Here is a 15,782-nt window from a genome sequence, read left to right as displayed (position 1 = left end):
ACTAAAAAGTATAAGGGTAAAAGAGGAAATAAAAGCTCTTCCATCATCGTCTCATAGATTATAGATCAAACTTATAAACGCTACTTCCACCTCGTGTTTTTTTTTTTGTGTGCGCTCAAATTTCATACACAAGATTCCAAGTTTCCCATTCCCATTAGTATCCTTATTTAAAAAACAATATCATAAACGTGTGAATATATTTTTAAATAAAATTCATCTTTTTTTTTTAAAATAAAATACTATTTTAATCCTTATACTTCCAATTTTTATTCATTGGATCGTTTTTGTACTTTCAAAAGGTTCATTTTGGTCTCTGTACTTTTAAAATTTATTTATTTTGGTCGTTTTTGTACTTTCAAAACATTCATTTTTATTCCTATATTTTTAAATTTTATTTATTTTGGTCGTTTTGTACTTTCAAAATGTTTAGTAATTAAAAACTAGTTTTTATTTTATTTTATTTATATTTATAAAATTTAAACATAAATTTTATTCCTAATAAAAACCCATTAATTTAATTTATGGTTATATTTTTATGAAATTTAGTGAGTGAATTGTAATTCTAAAATTTTAATTAAAAAATTAGCTTAAGAATTAAAATGCAACCAAAATGAACATTTTAAAAATGCATAAATTAAAGTTGTATTTAAACCTAAATATAAAATAAATTTTAGGTTAAATTATAATATATATATATATATATATATATATATATATATATATATATATATGTGGCGAGTTTGTAAATTATAAAATAGAGGGGTTAATGCTATTTTGAAATTTCATGGATATTTTTTAAACATAATAGCGAGTGAATATGTTTTTATTTAAATTTTTTTGAAAAAAATTGATAGATATTAATGATAGTTTTTAAAGTTTAATAGCATTTGTAAAATAAAATATAAATAATTTTCATTGATAGGTATATATATATACGTTTAACCAAGTCATTCGACTCGACGTTGCCTATACTTGGGATTAAGGTCTATCAATGTAATGTCGCATTTCATCTTATCATCTTAGTTCCCAATGAACATGACACTCATGTCTTGACACCATCTCAAGTCATTGGGTGTTGTCGGCTATCGTAGCTTACTTAATCATGTCATTGAGAATGGGCTCACGTGTCGTTCATAACATCGGGACTTCCCGTCATTCATCCTCTTATTCAGGCATTGACCCTCTTGTGCTCATGTCATGTTATTTACGAATACCGTACTGGATAGCAAGAGTAAAATCCAATCTACGACACACGGGTAAGGGCGCAATACCAACACACTCGTGTCGTCTAGTATTGTCTTCGAAAAATGCATTTTAAAGAAAGTCTCTCGAGACCCTCATCTCGAAACGCTTGTTTTCACTGTGATACACGCATGTGTCATATAATAGGTCGCTTAGACCAGAATACCCAGAGTGATGGAGGGCTATATATATTAATTCAATGTTAATATGTATTTGGTAAAATAATTATTGTATTAATTAAAAAAATAAATATTATTTTAGAAAATCGGGTCTATAGTCCATTCCACAGTCAATTACCTTAACGACTCGTTCGATTGCAAATATTATTTTGTTTGAAATAATACATATATTAAAAAAAATTCGGTGGAATTGGTTCGATTATTCAAATCATTTATTTAAATTTTTGTTTTTAGAAAAAGTAATATATTATTTATTTCCAAGCATTTAATTAAAATTTTCTCCCCAATTTCAAATTACGGTTGGAAATTATTTTTAAGAGCGGTGGGAGTATAAAAATAAAAACTAAATAAATATATGTATATATAATTATATCGTAAGAAAAAAAATGTATTTTTAAAATTAACAGTAATCCAATAAGATAACAATAACTCAACAAAAACGGTACGAGTTAGATTGAATTGATCAAATTTTTTGGGTCATCGAGTTTTTTGAACACCCCATGAAACATAATATTTCCGTCTTACTTTTAGCTTTATCCGTATAAAATAATATACACAGCTATCGAAGCATATTTTTTTTACCATCTCGTTCAAAGTTTTAAAAATCATGTTAGAAACAAAGATATCAAAATTCCGATAAAACGGATTACGTCATCAGAAACTTAAGGTAAAAGTAAATTTGACGGAAATAATTATTCTCGTAAATTTTGTAATATAATTTCTAGAAACTCAAATACAAGTCTTTGGTCAAGTCAACCACTTTTAAGGTTTTGAAGTTTTGTATTTGGAGGGTTTGTTTTGTTTCTAATTAGGTTTTGAATGGAATATTAAGGAATGTCACACTACTTTTTCATAAGTCTACAAATTTGAATATATCAATATTTTTTTATAATATACGAAAAGAAAATTATGGTTATCCCGAACCGAAGCTACGTGCGAAGAAAAATGAGATTAACTGAGACGAAACTAGTAGAAAATAACGTGTGATGTAAAAAAGTCAAGTAAGAAGATATTTAGTGGAAGAAAGAATAACTTTTTAAAGTTAAGTTAATAACGTAGCTCGTGAACGTTGAGTATTTTACCATTTACGGATTTAATCTTTATAACGGGCTATGCACGTGTTTTATTTCTTTTCTCTCCTACTAGTTGTCCTCAAAACTACGACTTAGAGAGATCTCATATTGATTAGAGAGAGGGGAACGAAACATTCCTTATAAGAGTGTGAAAACCTGTAACAGCCTAAGCTTACCTCTAGGAGATATTGTCCGTTTTAGCCCATTATGTATCGTTGTCAACTTCATGGTTTTAAAACACGTCTACTAGGGAGAAGTTGCACACCCTTATAAGGAATATTTTGTTCCTCTCTATAATAGATGTGAGATTTCACAATCCACCCCCTTTGGAACCGAGCGTCCTCACTGACAAACAGCTCGGTATCTAGCTCTGATACCAAAGCCTAAGCCTATGCACACGTCTATTAGGGAGAGGTTTCCTTATTAGGGAGAGGTTTCCACACCTTTATAAAGAATATTTTGTTCCTCTCTGCAATCGATGTGAGATCTCACAATCCACCCCTCTTGGAACCGAGCGTCCTCACTGACAAACAGCTCGGTATCTAGCTCTGATACCATAGCTCAAGCCTATGCTAATAGACACGTAACGGGCCAAACCGAACAATATTTGTTAGCGGTGGGCTTGAGCTATTACAAACTCTCTCCTTAACAAACGTGTTTTAAAACTGTGAAGTTGACGACGACGATTAAAGTAGACAATATCTATTAGTCGTAGTAATGGACGGTTACAAATTCTTAATTTGAAAGGTGTACCAAACCAAAAAAGCAACAGCGGATAAATGAAGGCGGCCGCTATTTTATTTTGAAAAAAGAGAGTGCCAAATGCTGACTTTGTTTCAGCTGATTAAATGAAGACCCAAATATTCAAAGCTAAACAAATTCTGTCCCACCTTCCTCAAATCACTTTCATTCCACTCATTATCCATTTTAACTTCCTCGGTCAAAATTCAAATTTACCCTTCGTATAAAATTAAAACGTTTACGAAACACGTGCTAACGTGTAATATAAATCTCAGTAGTATTTTTAATACGTGCTAACGTGTAATATAAATCTCAGTAGTATTTTTAATACGTGCTAACGTGTAATATAAATCTCAGTAGTATTTTTAATTGAGTTATGTTCGATATTTGTTAGTTCATTTTTGTGACACACGAATAAAGGATCAATACATGAATGAATCAAAATCATATCTGAATAAGAGCGAAGAACAGGAAGACTAGAAAAAGTTTAAAGAATATGAAAATTATTGTTGAAACTTCATGATTAATTATGATTTCAAATATCAAATCTAAATTTCATTTTCAAATCTCGAATACTTTTATTTAACGGATTTGAATGATTCTAATGATTTTTTTCAAACAATTTTTTTTTAAAGAATTTGTCTTTTCAAATGTTTTATAAGAGGTACAACCAATATCATGAATTGTTCAAAAAAAAAAAGAGTTTTGAATATATTTTTCAACCTTTTCAACTCCATTTATAACTTTCAATCTAATTTCATATTTTGGAACTAAATAAAAAAAATAAAAAATATATATATAATATAAAGTGAGCGAGCAGGACGAAAATTTGGCAAGGTCGGGGTGAGAAATAAGTCCTTAACGCTATTTAGACAACCCAAGTCTATTGTTAACAAATATTATCATATTTGGACTTCATCTTACGAGTTTTCCCTCAAGGTTTTAAAATGCATCGACTAAGGAGAAGTTTGCACACCCTTAGAAAGAATGTTTCATTCCCCTCTTCAACGGATGTGATATTTCACAACCATGACTTTACAGAGTAAGTAAATGTCTAACTACCTTGTCGTAGTCGCTCACGAAATTTCGAAGTAAATGCCTTTTCTTGTTTCCCGACACAACGAGGCATACAACTTAGAAAGCATAGTGCTATCCATCATTATGGGTATGTCCTAAAAGTTGTTTCTTTCCTTCCCAAAGAAGGTATTGAAATCATACATTTAGTCTTAACCACAACATTCAATACCATTTTAGACCTGTTCTTGAAAACCAAGGGTTTTCTCCATCAATGCTTAATCAAAATATAGCTTGAAACTACTTGTTTTTATACCAAAAAAAGGACACTTCATTACCTATGAACCAAATTTTCCTTGGCTTCATTGCATTCACACTATCTTTTTCAAAAGTCTTTTAACCAAAAGAATTTTGGTCAATATGAGAGGAAAAGGAACGACGATTCGTAAGCATTTTCTTCGCCAGGAAAGAAAAGTTCAAGTTATTCATTAATGAGAGAGGCTTACTGTAACAATTCAAGTCAACCGCTAGCAGATATTTACCTGTTTTAGCTCGTTATGTATCGCCGTCAGCCTCACGATTTTAAATCGCATTTACTGTAGAGAACTTTTCACACTCTTATAAGGAATGCTTGTTCCCCTCTCCAATCGAAGTGGGATCTCACACTTACCTACAAAGAAATGGATGAAAGTATTAGGATTTTAATGGTCAAAAGTAACAAGCAAAACATTCCTCCCAATCTCAATCCTCTTCTACATAACTATAGTCCAAAACGTAAAAGGAAACAAGCATTTTAACGTTTTATCTTTGGATGTAGGACGAATGTCATGGAAAGACAAATGTACAAAATGTGTTTCGATAATGTTCAAAATTTTTCGTTAGATATATTCTCCCACATAGGGAAAGTGTGACACATAAGTGGAAGCTCGTTCAGATTGAAACGACCTACTTGAAAAATTAACTTAATCGTGCCTTTCCATTTTTCATATCATAAAATCAAATCTTAGGTCTAGCTATTTATGTCTTCCTATCTAAGTATTCAAAGAAATGGTTAAAGTTGATCTAACATGCTCACTATGAAAAGTAATAGATCTTCTATAATCTCAATAATGGATCACACATTATCAAAAGAATTACATACCGCTAGCAGATATTGTCCACTTTAGCCTGTTATGTATCATCATTAGTCACATGGTTTTAAAATGTGCATGTTAGGTAAAGGTTTCCTCGTTCCCCTCTCCAATCGATGTGAGACCTCACAATCCACCCCTTGGGGCCCATTGTCTTCGCTAGAGACCTCACAATCCACCCCTTGGGGCCCATTGACTTCGCTAGAACACCACCCTGTGTCTAGCTCTAATACCATTTGTAATAGTCTAAGCCCACCACTAGAAAATATCTGCTTTATCTTGTCACGTATTGCCGTTAGCCTCACAGTTTTAAAACACGTCTAATTTCCCACTCTTATAAGAGATGTTTAATTCTCCTCTCCAATCATTGTGAGGCCTTACAACCTGTCTTCATAGATAAGAAATGAAGTTCTTATAAGTAACCCATTGAATAGGACTCCTTATTGGTATATAACTATCAATTCTATTAACTATTTCATAGCACCTTTCATGTCCTCAAAATTACTCTAGTTCGAATGTGGTCTCAGTTTATTATGTATCCTCCTTTACTAAACATTACATTTACAAAACCATTAATGACTTACGACCGAAAGAGAAGCAATGTCAAAAGACGATAAAGTCCTCATGCCAATATCCCACTTATTATACTAGAAATTAGAAATAATAATTATTGACATGTCATTATAGTACTTAATTTGAAAATTTAAACAACTTGCACTATTGTTACCAAATAGCTTAGAGTCTCACTCCTTGAAGAATAAATGAATTCTTTCACACCCTTAAGCTTCCTTCTATGCTGAAAGAAAACTTAAGCTTCTATGATGTGAAACTTCATCAAGGACATGAGTAATAACCTATTTACCCTTTATTTTAAGGGGAAAAAAAAACATTTTTTTTAGGAATGTGACCAAATCTCACGTTGACAAGATACGAAGATTCACGGTATCTAAGTAAAGACACGTATATCTCCAACAACATAAAACCTTTTCTCAAGGGTTTATTGTCCAAAGTGAACAATGTCATACCATTGTGAAGATATTTTGAAGGTCGTTCTTAACAATTGGTATCAGAGTCATACTTTTGACATAGCCAAGGTCGGATAAATACCCTAGAGTTTGAAACAAAGAAGCGGTAAGTCGTAATGACACAACCATAGTTAGTCATAGTGAATCTGTGGTTGAGCTTATCAAACAAACAGTAAGCTTCATTGAGAAGTAATAGAATAATAACCAAAGTATTGAAGTAATAGAATAATAACCAAAGTATCATATTAACTAAATGCGAGACAATTCATGGTATGTAAGTCAAGTTAATTATTTTCAATCATATGAAACTAACTAACATTATGACGAAAAAATGTCGTGAGGAATAACTAGTAAATATATCACTCATTTTCATTGGATCTGGTCTGACAGGCAAATGTACAAAGTCAAGTAATCAAGTTGTACAGACCAATGAATCCAAAAACAGAATAGTTGCAGCCACAAGAATGAGGTTTGATGTTTCTTTAATCACACACAATAGATGGGTAATGGAGTAAGGCAAAGGGAGCAAAAAATTAAGGAAAACAAGGAGGTTGATCATTTAACAGTGCGGCCGTGGTTGATTTGTTTTCATATGGTTATTATGGGGACATAGACAGAATCCGTTTGTTCAAGAAAAAGTAAGAAGATACTAACTTGGATCATCATTCTCCCCAAGCTTCATCTCTCAATTTTTGTCTTGACACAATGCGATTCCTCCTGTCTTCTTCCTGTTTTCTTAGTTCTTTGGACCCGAAGCCAGTGGTGGAAGCCGGCAGCTTCAATCCCATTCCTTGAGCAATCAGCCGTTGGGCAGTTCTAGTCGATGTCTTTGGCCTCTGCTTTGGAGGCTCCAGATCTGACATTAACAAAATAAACCAAAAGGGAAAAGGCAGCTCATTCAATCTTCATCAAATAACTTTTAGTGGAGATTTCTGGAAAGAAATAGAAGGTGAGATCCCACATTGGTTGGGGCTTGGACGCTAGGCCCCGAAGGGAGTGGATCGTGGGATCCCACATCGGTTGAGAGGAAAAAGAAGTATTCTTTATAAGGGTGTGGAAACCAATCCCAAGCCGACACAATTTAAAAACCTGGAGGGAAAGCCTGGAAAGGAAAGCCCAAAAAGGACAATTTCTGCTAACAGTGAGCTTAGGTGTTACATAGAACTTTTTGCAATCGTAGGGATGAATGATAAGGATTTTTGGGATTTCATAAGCTTTTTGGCTTCTTTCTTTAGCAGTGTTAACTTGACATCCCCAGTTTTAATGAGAAAATAGTTTTCTATCCAAAGAAATCTTCTTTTTTCCTACGTTGTGCCTTAACAAGCCACAAAAATACTCGATGACAAAACACAACGCTATTATCAAAAAACGAAATGATGTCATTAAAGAGACAGAGAAAGGTCTTATCAATACTAACAAACTCAAGAAGAAGCTCATACCTCTCGGTGGAATTGAGCTCAATAGAGTATCATTTTCATCAAGTAGGCGTATAGTGAAAGGGCATCTAACATGATTGAGAACTTCAAGTGCTGCATTGGAAAATAAGGTAGTTATGAAAAGAACTGAATTTTAATACATGAAACTACTTCATCAACATTATAATGTCAACGAGTGAGAAATAATGGTACGATGCAAGATAATGATTCAACATAAATATGAATATTTCGGCATTTGATGGGAGACATCACATGGAGGAAGTTTAGTAATCTCCACAAAAGAACCCAAACAACTAGGACTATAATCAACGATTAATTTAGGGTAACTTTTGTAAGGGTAAAAAGTGTTTTTAGGGCATTAAAAGAACTTCTCAAAAATGTCCATAGTGTTTGATTAGCTAATCAAAAGTGATTTTAGAATTTTAAAAGCATTTCAAGTGTTTTTAGAAGCAGCACTTGATTCTCGGCTCTTCCAAAAGTGTTCAGAGTGTTTCCACTTAAAAGCACTTTTTTTTCGAAAGTTATCCTGAACTGCCTTAGGCCAAATAAGAAAGTAATATACAGAAAACAGGATGGTAGTAACTAGTAACCGACATAACAAAAGAAGTACAGGATCAAATATCTACTGACTTAGCCACTTCTTGAGTCGCCAATTACAGGACATGAAACGAGATAGAAAATAGAAATTTTTATGTAACATAAGGTTTGACAAGATGAGATAAGAAGTCCAATACCAAATGAGAAAAACTGCCGAAAATCCTACAAGATTTCCCAAAAATGAAAATCTAGTTTTACGTGACTTACCAGTTGACGGTGTCGGAAATACTGCAAGTGCGACCGTATCATTGACCCAGCGAATGACAACTCCAGAATTCTTGAAATTTCCAAGTAGCCTTTCAAGATCTATTGTTTTGGTACTCGGTGGAAAGTCAGCTAGGACAAGAACATGTTGAGTACCATATTGTGCTGGATTCACACAATGAAATTTAAAAAAAAAAAAAAAAAAATGCTTAGCTCTTGGGTGAAAATTATGACTTAATGTGCACAAACATCAACAAATAACAGATTAGAAGCCCAAAATAATGGCAGTATTATTATGTCAACTGTCAAACTTGAACAAATATTACAAAGAAAAAAAAATCTAATGGCCAATTTGAATTGTTCCAAAGAACTTAGGATTTAAATTCTAAGGTTCTGAAACTTAAAAGACCAAAGGAAAATATTGATGAAATTCAGGGACTGAGAAAGTATTTATCCTTTTTAGGTAAATACCTTGTTCCTCTATTCTTCCATAAACTGAAGGCCTACCAGAGCTCTCATACAATGACTACATAACTTCGAATTTCACCAGTGATCTAGAAAACAATCAAAGAATTTTCATCTATCATATTTGGAAATTATGTGAAGCTTACCACTTTTTAGCTCCTTACGTCCCACCTCCAACTCATGAGAAGCATCTTCGTCCTTTGTATCATTGGTAGTTGAAGAATCAGATAGCCTATCACTATATAATTCATGTTTCTTATATGAAAATGTTCCCCTCCCACGCCGTCTAGTGGTTTTGTCTGTTGTCTCTCTGATTGTGGTTTGGTCTGTTGTCTCTCTGATTAAAAATTCAGGTTTATCAGGTTCACATTGCAAGGAGAGTAATTCATTTGGAGGGCGATCTGCAATAGCTTCCCAATCTGTAAATTGTAACCACCACTTGTGTTAAACAACATCATTATTGTTATAATTATATTGCACCTATTTTCTATCACAAGCATCATAAAAAGCAAGAAAATTCTTTGCCGGAGAAGCATAAGCGGCTATACAAAAAACAAAAAACAAAAATAATCGGTACAATGTTTGACTGAAATGTGTGACACAACTTCATAATTGTAACCAACATTTGGAAGCCAAAGGAGAGTGAGTTAGGCTTGAGTATTGAAGATTTCTTATATTTCTTCCTTATTTTACAACTTACGATACATAAAGATAAAACAAAAAGAAAAACTCATTAAAAAAAGGTAAGACTCATCTAACCTAGTCAAATCCGATAAGCTTTAGGTCTAAAATATTACAAATTAAACAGAAAAGATAATTTCCTAATTTTCTCGTTGAAAGAAACTATTACATTTAAAAACGTAGAGAAAGCGAAGAATTTCATGATTTGGAAAATTTTCTTTTTCTGGGTACCAAATGACAAACTTCATAGAAGACTTCCTCACTGGAATTTATCTCCACAATGATGCATTATTAGCACGAATGGCTTGGATCCCAAAATCATCTCTTCACGACACGTATGGTTGCAAGAAATTTTTGGAATCACCTACAGAATTCCTTCCATTGGCATATGGTCCTTCTGGGGGATCCAAAGATCCTCCTTGCTTAGGCTTTGGATGGCCATTTTTTCAAAAAGAAAAAGAAGCTAATGTGGGAACATTTTATGAGAGCTTTCTGATGGACCGTTTGGCAAGAGCAAAATAGAAGAATCTTTCAAGATAAAAAACTTACCTACACTAGATTTTTTGAGGCTATAGTTAGCTTGGTTGTGACTTGGAGTAAATGCTCTCCTCTTTTTCATTACTTTAGCTTTTCTTTCCTCCTACCTAATTGGAGAATCTTATCCCCCTATTGGCCCCCTTCCTTTTGTAAGTTCATACCATCAACGAAATTATTTTTCTAATACAAAAGGTCCCTGAAATTTAAAAATATCAAATAAGTCCCTCAAATTTCAATTTTGTGTCTAATAGGTTCCAAATATATTCAACATTTTTTAAAACTAACAAATCTTGAATATAGTGTTTAATAGGACATTAAACTTCAATTTTGTGTCCTTCGGAATTGATTAACTATTAGACACAAAATTAAAAGTTTAAGAGCTAATTAGATACAGAAGTAAGAGTTTATAAATTTATTAAACACTTATATAAATCCAACAACCTATTGGATATAAAACTGAAAGTTCAGTGACCAATTAGAAACCTTTTAAAGTTCAACAACCTATTTGACACACACTTAAAAGTTCAAACTATAATTGTAATTTAACCTATAAACTAACATATCAATAGCAACTTACATTATTGAAACAATGAACAAGTTATCTAATACATAGAAAAAACAAATCAAGGTTCGAGAACAAAGAAGGTTGAATTCAGAAACCTAAAAAACTTCACATTTATAGTTATCATGTATATCAACATATAATTGTTGAGCTAAAGTCTACTCTATTCATAGGGTCAACACAGGTAGGCAACGAGAGCATCTAAGGATAAAATAAGCTACTAGTTAACGCACCCTAGTAGACATGAAACTTCAGGAGACAGAGCTTTACTTGTATTAATTTATGGTTTTTTCCCATAAAATTGAGGAAATCGGGGCAAGGGAGGCACTAATAACAATGAGATATAGAATGATTTCCATCAAATGAAACTTTTGATTTTATTCCAACTAGGATAAATATAAATTGAAGGCAATGTAAATGTACCATCATCATCACAGGGTACAGCATTGTCTGGACAATCTCTCGTATGATCCAAAGTACCTTCACAAGAAAATTATACATCATTGCTATTAGATATAACAGCAAACCAGATTTCTATCAGAAACCAAAATATATATGCATTTTCTGGAGTTTCTCTGCATGATCCAACTAATCTCACCAATATTTTAAACTTGTAAGACCAAAATAGTTCTTTAGAGATAACAAAAACCACCCCCACCAAGTTTATCCAGTGAGCCAAAAATTCATCTCCATTGATTTTAAATGAAAAAGACAAGAAAAATTCACCAGTTCCAACGGAAGCTTCATCGACTGAATTATGAGAAGATAGCGAAACAGTTGCGGATGAAGTTCGATCCTCTTTCACAATCTTCGCGAAACTAAAAGATGAAATAGAAATTAGAAGCGAAAATCGAAGTCGAACCAACCAAATCATCGATAACCGCGAATCCATACTAGGATATCCACTCTAATCAAGAAATTCAGACCAAAGTAAAACCAATACCTAACAGTCTAATTAACTTCAAGAATTTGACCTAAGATAACTTGAATGCTAACATTTCGAACAAGAAGTTTACCCAGCCGGAGAAGACACTTGGTCTTGCTGTTTAAGAACCAAAGCTTTAGCCGCAATGTCGTCGGCTTTAAGAGAGAAACCTTTAGAAGAGTAAAGAGCAGACAAGTCGGTGAGAGCGGCGGCCAATTGAGGATCTGGATTAGAGTTTTCTGAAGTTTGGAGGTCGGAAATCACCGATTCGAGAAGAGAAATTGCAGCATCAGTGTCACCGGCAGTGACGAGATCCTCCACTGTCTCGCTCCAGTTCGATCGCCGCTGTTGCCGTCCTTCTTCTTTGTCCATCGCTCCGGTTGATAATCAAGCAACAGAGGAAGATGAGGAAGTCGTGCAGAAAGATTATAAATATCTCAGTCGTATCCGTACACCATGAACTAACCTCTGTGTTCTCTACCCCTTTGATTATATATATATATATATATAGCTTTTCTAATTAACCAATTTATTTATTTATTTTAATTTTTTTAGTTGGTTAGGTTAGTGACCCGAGCCACTCATGTAGACTAACTCCCAAAATTTTTAGTTGATTAGGTTGGTAACCCGAGCAACTCGAACAGAGTTCAAAACCCAACCTTGTATTTTTTGGGATGGGTTGTTTTTTTTTTTTCAATTATTTAAAAAAATATATTTATCTAAGTTATGTTAATAATTAAAATCTTGTAAAATTCAAATATCAAACATTTACGAGTTACAACAATTCACTAACATGGATTACAAACATTAAATACTTTTAATTTTTTTTTAAAGTAAGGTAGGGTTGAATTGGATTGTAATATTATTTTCGAGTTCGTCGAGTTGACCATGTTGGATGAAAGTCCCACCTCGGCTAATTTAGGAAATGATCATGGTTTATAATTAAGGAATACTCTCTCCATTGGTGTGAGACCTTTTGGGAAGCCTAAAGCAAAGTCACGTGAGCTTGTGCTCAAAGTGAACAATATCATACCATTGTCGAGACCGAGAGTAAATAGCAAATGGGCCTCTAAGTGTAGCAGGCCCACTTTATTGAACTTGAGCAAATGGGCCTCCAAGTGTAGCAGACCTACTTTATTGAACTTGGTTCGGGCCTTGAATTATATAAAAATAAATAGAGATTTTTTTAGACCGTTGAATGGATTGGTTGGATGGGTAACACAACTCAACTCGAAAATTTTCAAAACCCAACTTAACCCTCTATTTTTAGATTGGGTTCGAGTTGTTCCAAATCGAGAAGAGACAAGAAATCGAGCGGAGAAACAATGGAGCGCCAAGTGGAGAAGTCCAACAAGAAACACAGGGAGAAAGTCAAGAAATAAAGAGGCAACTAACGAGCAAAGTGGATGTCCTCTATGAGATGAGAACGACATCAACAAGAGAAATAAAGAGGCGAACAATGAAGACAAACATTGTGAGATGAGAACGATGAGGACAAAGAGCAGAGAGACAATGAGACGAAAAATTTAACAAACGTACTTCATCATTACAATTATTAATTCAATCTAGTGCAAACGCCCTAGGTGCAAGGGCAGATGCACACGCGACTCATGAGCTTGAGTTGCGTGGGCTTGAGCCTATTTTATTATTTTTTTTTTTAAGGTTTTCAGGTTGGGTCGGTTGACCCAATAATTTAAATTTTGAATCCAAATCCAACCCGAACCAGCTCAAGCTCGAAAAAATTTTATACCCAACCCAATCCTTGTAGTTCGGGTTCGTTTCTCGGGTTAGTGGTTGGATGTACACCCCTAGCTAATATCCGAACCAGTTCATTGAGGTTTGGGTTTTAACCTTTTTTATATATATAATATTATATAATTATACCATATTTAAAGGTATGCCTAAAATTGGGTTTGAAAACTAATGCAATGATGTTTGTTAAATAATAAATAAATAAAGCCTTTTTGGTTGCATAATTGTGAGGGGGGCATGAATGGAAATAGATAAAGATTGATGATTATGAATGATAGAAAATGTAGGTGAAAAAGTAGGCAACTAATTATCAACTCCCATCATTAAATATTCTTTCCTATTTTACCCTCCTAACAACAATTATTCACTTTTATTTCTTTCTATTTTTGCCTTCCAACTTTATTTAATTCGGACCAACTCGAAAGTTCGATTTGTCTGGACCGACCCGAACAGAGTTCACAACTTAACCCAACCTAACTGTTGGATCGGGTTGTCCGATTGTTTTTTTTTTTTTTAACTATTAAAAAATTATTAATGATCTACAATACATGTTACGTTAATAACTAAAATCTGATTGAATTCAAATATCAAACATTCATACGTTACAATGCATCACTACCATCAGTTGCAAACGTCAAATATTCTTAATTTTCATAATAATCTTTTAAGAGTCGGGTATGCTTGAGCTTAAGTGAGAAGGGTCTCCTCCCCCGCTGGTATTTTGCATGTATCGTGTTTACCGGGGGGACCCGGGTTGGATTGTAACTCTATTTTTTACTGATTGGGTTGACTCAACAAAAAATGGTTAACCCACGATTCGAATTTTTCAGTTTTTCAAAAATTCAACCAACCCAGGGAATAAAAATCTAACCTAACTCAATCTTTAGTCATATTGGTCGAGTGCTAATTCGTATAAATACTTGTTTTTTTTAACGGATGTAACCTTTCTGGCTCTCACGTCATCAAAATATAAGACTGTTATAAATCTCAGTGTTATATCTGTAAATGAACTCTTATGTTCGATCTTTACTATTCGTTACTTACTGTCTAGAATCAATGACGATTATAAAAACAAGCTATATTTTTAAAAAACGTTCGCTCTAAATATATCCAGCGAACAACTATATCACATACATCGCATCCAAATTTCATTGGATTATAACTAAGAGTTGACTGTTGAAAGTGAATGCAAACATTTAGAGCCATACAAGAGAAAACTTTGAATCGTTGTCGGTCAATGCCACATTGTAAAGTCATTTAGGGTTGAGACTTGTCCCTAGCATATGCGTAACGGGTCAAAGCGGACAATACTTGCTAGCGGTGGACTTGGGCTGTTATAAATGGTATCAAAACTAGACACGGGACGGTGTGCCAGTGAGAACGTTGGTCTTCAAGGGGGTGGATTGTGAGATCCTACATCGGTTAGAGAGGGGAACGAAACATTCCTTGTAAGGGTGTGACAACCTCTCCCTAAGAGACGCGTTTTAAAGTCATGAAGCTGAACGATATGTAACGAACCAAAATGAATAATATCTACTAGCAGTGGACTTGAGCTGTGATATAATCTAAAATTTTAAACAATTAGTACAGTGTCCATGTAAACTGTTTTCATTGAATAACGGACTCCGCCTAATCCAACCTTAAATTTTTACCCAAATCAGACCGTACGAATTAGATTGAGTTAATCAGGTTTTTAAAATCATTGAATTTTCTGAACACTCCGAACAATTAGTCAAAACGAATTTTAACCAAAATATTTTTACGGTCGGGCTGAGTAAATTCTATTAGATCATTAGAGTCGTTTACATTGTTTGAGACAAAAAAAATTTTTTTGAGTAGAACGCTACTTAACCTAATTCACGAACACACTTATTTGGTCTTATCCAAATCAACGGTTTAGATCTGTTGGCCATTTTTCATCCAACGGTTTTGAAGCCATCGATTGGCTACTACGAGAGATAGACAAAATGATGGGATGGGATGGATTTTGTTTGGAGCAAAACCAAAAATTTGCATACAAACCCCTCAATTTTCCTTTATTCACAACATTGGTCCCAAATCATTTTGAAAACTAAACCTCATTATTGACAAATAAGTCCTTCAAAACTATAGGATTTGATTGATAAATTTTCTTTCGGTTGCTAATCACGCTCACCACACGTCGAGTTGTATGTCGGGTGTCAACCAGTCAAATCAATCCACCTTAGTTTAATTCACAA

The 15,782-nt window shown here is 33.7% G+C and overlaps 1 protein-coding gene across 1 annotated transcript; it reads right to left on the bottom strand.

Annotated features, from left to right (window-relative positions):
• Nucleotides 1-6,748: 6,748 nt before the first annotated feature.
• On the bottom strand, nucleotides 6,749-12,289 carry LOC111780573 (uncharacterized). The gene is given in 8 exon segments (XM_023661003.2): nucleotides 6,749-7,068; nucleotides 7,070-7,260; nucleotides 7,844-7,933; nucleotides 8,645-8,806; nucleotides 9,253-9,525; nucleotides 11,310-11,366; nucleotides 11,613-11,704; nucleotides 11,903-12,289. Coding segments are annotated over 8 exon segments (1,161 nt in total). The 5' UTR covers nucleotides 12,184-12,289; the 3' UTR covers nucleotides 6,749-7,053.
• Nucleotides 12,290-15,782: the final 3,493 nt, after the last annotated feature.

Source organism: Cucurbita pepo, chromosome 18, assembly GCF_057944985.1.
Source record: "Cucurbita pepo subsp. pepo isolate OVF chromosome 18, ASM5794498v1, whole genome shotgun sequence".
NCBI classification, from domain to species: domain Eukaryota; kingdom Viridiplantae; phylum Streptophyta; class Magnoliopsida; order Cucurbitales; family Cucurbitaceae; genus Cucurbita; species Cucurbita pepo.
Note: the sequence above shows the minus strand (reverse complement) of the source record. Positions and strands in the feature narration are given on the sequence as shown.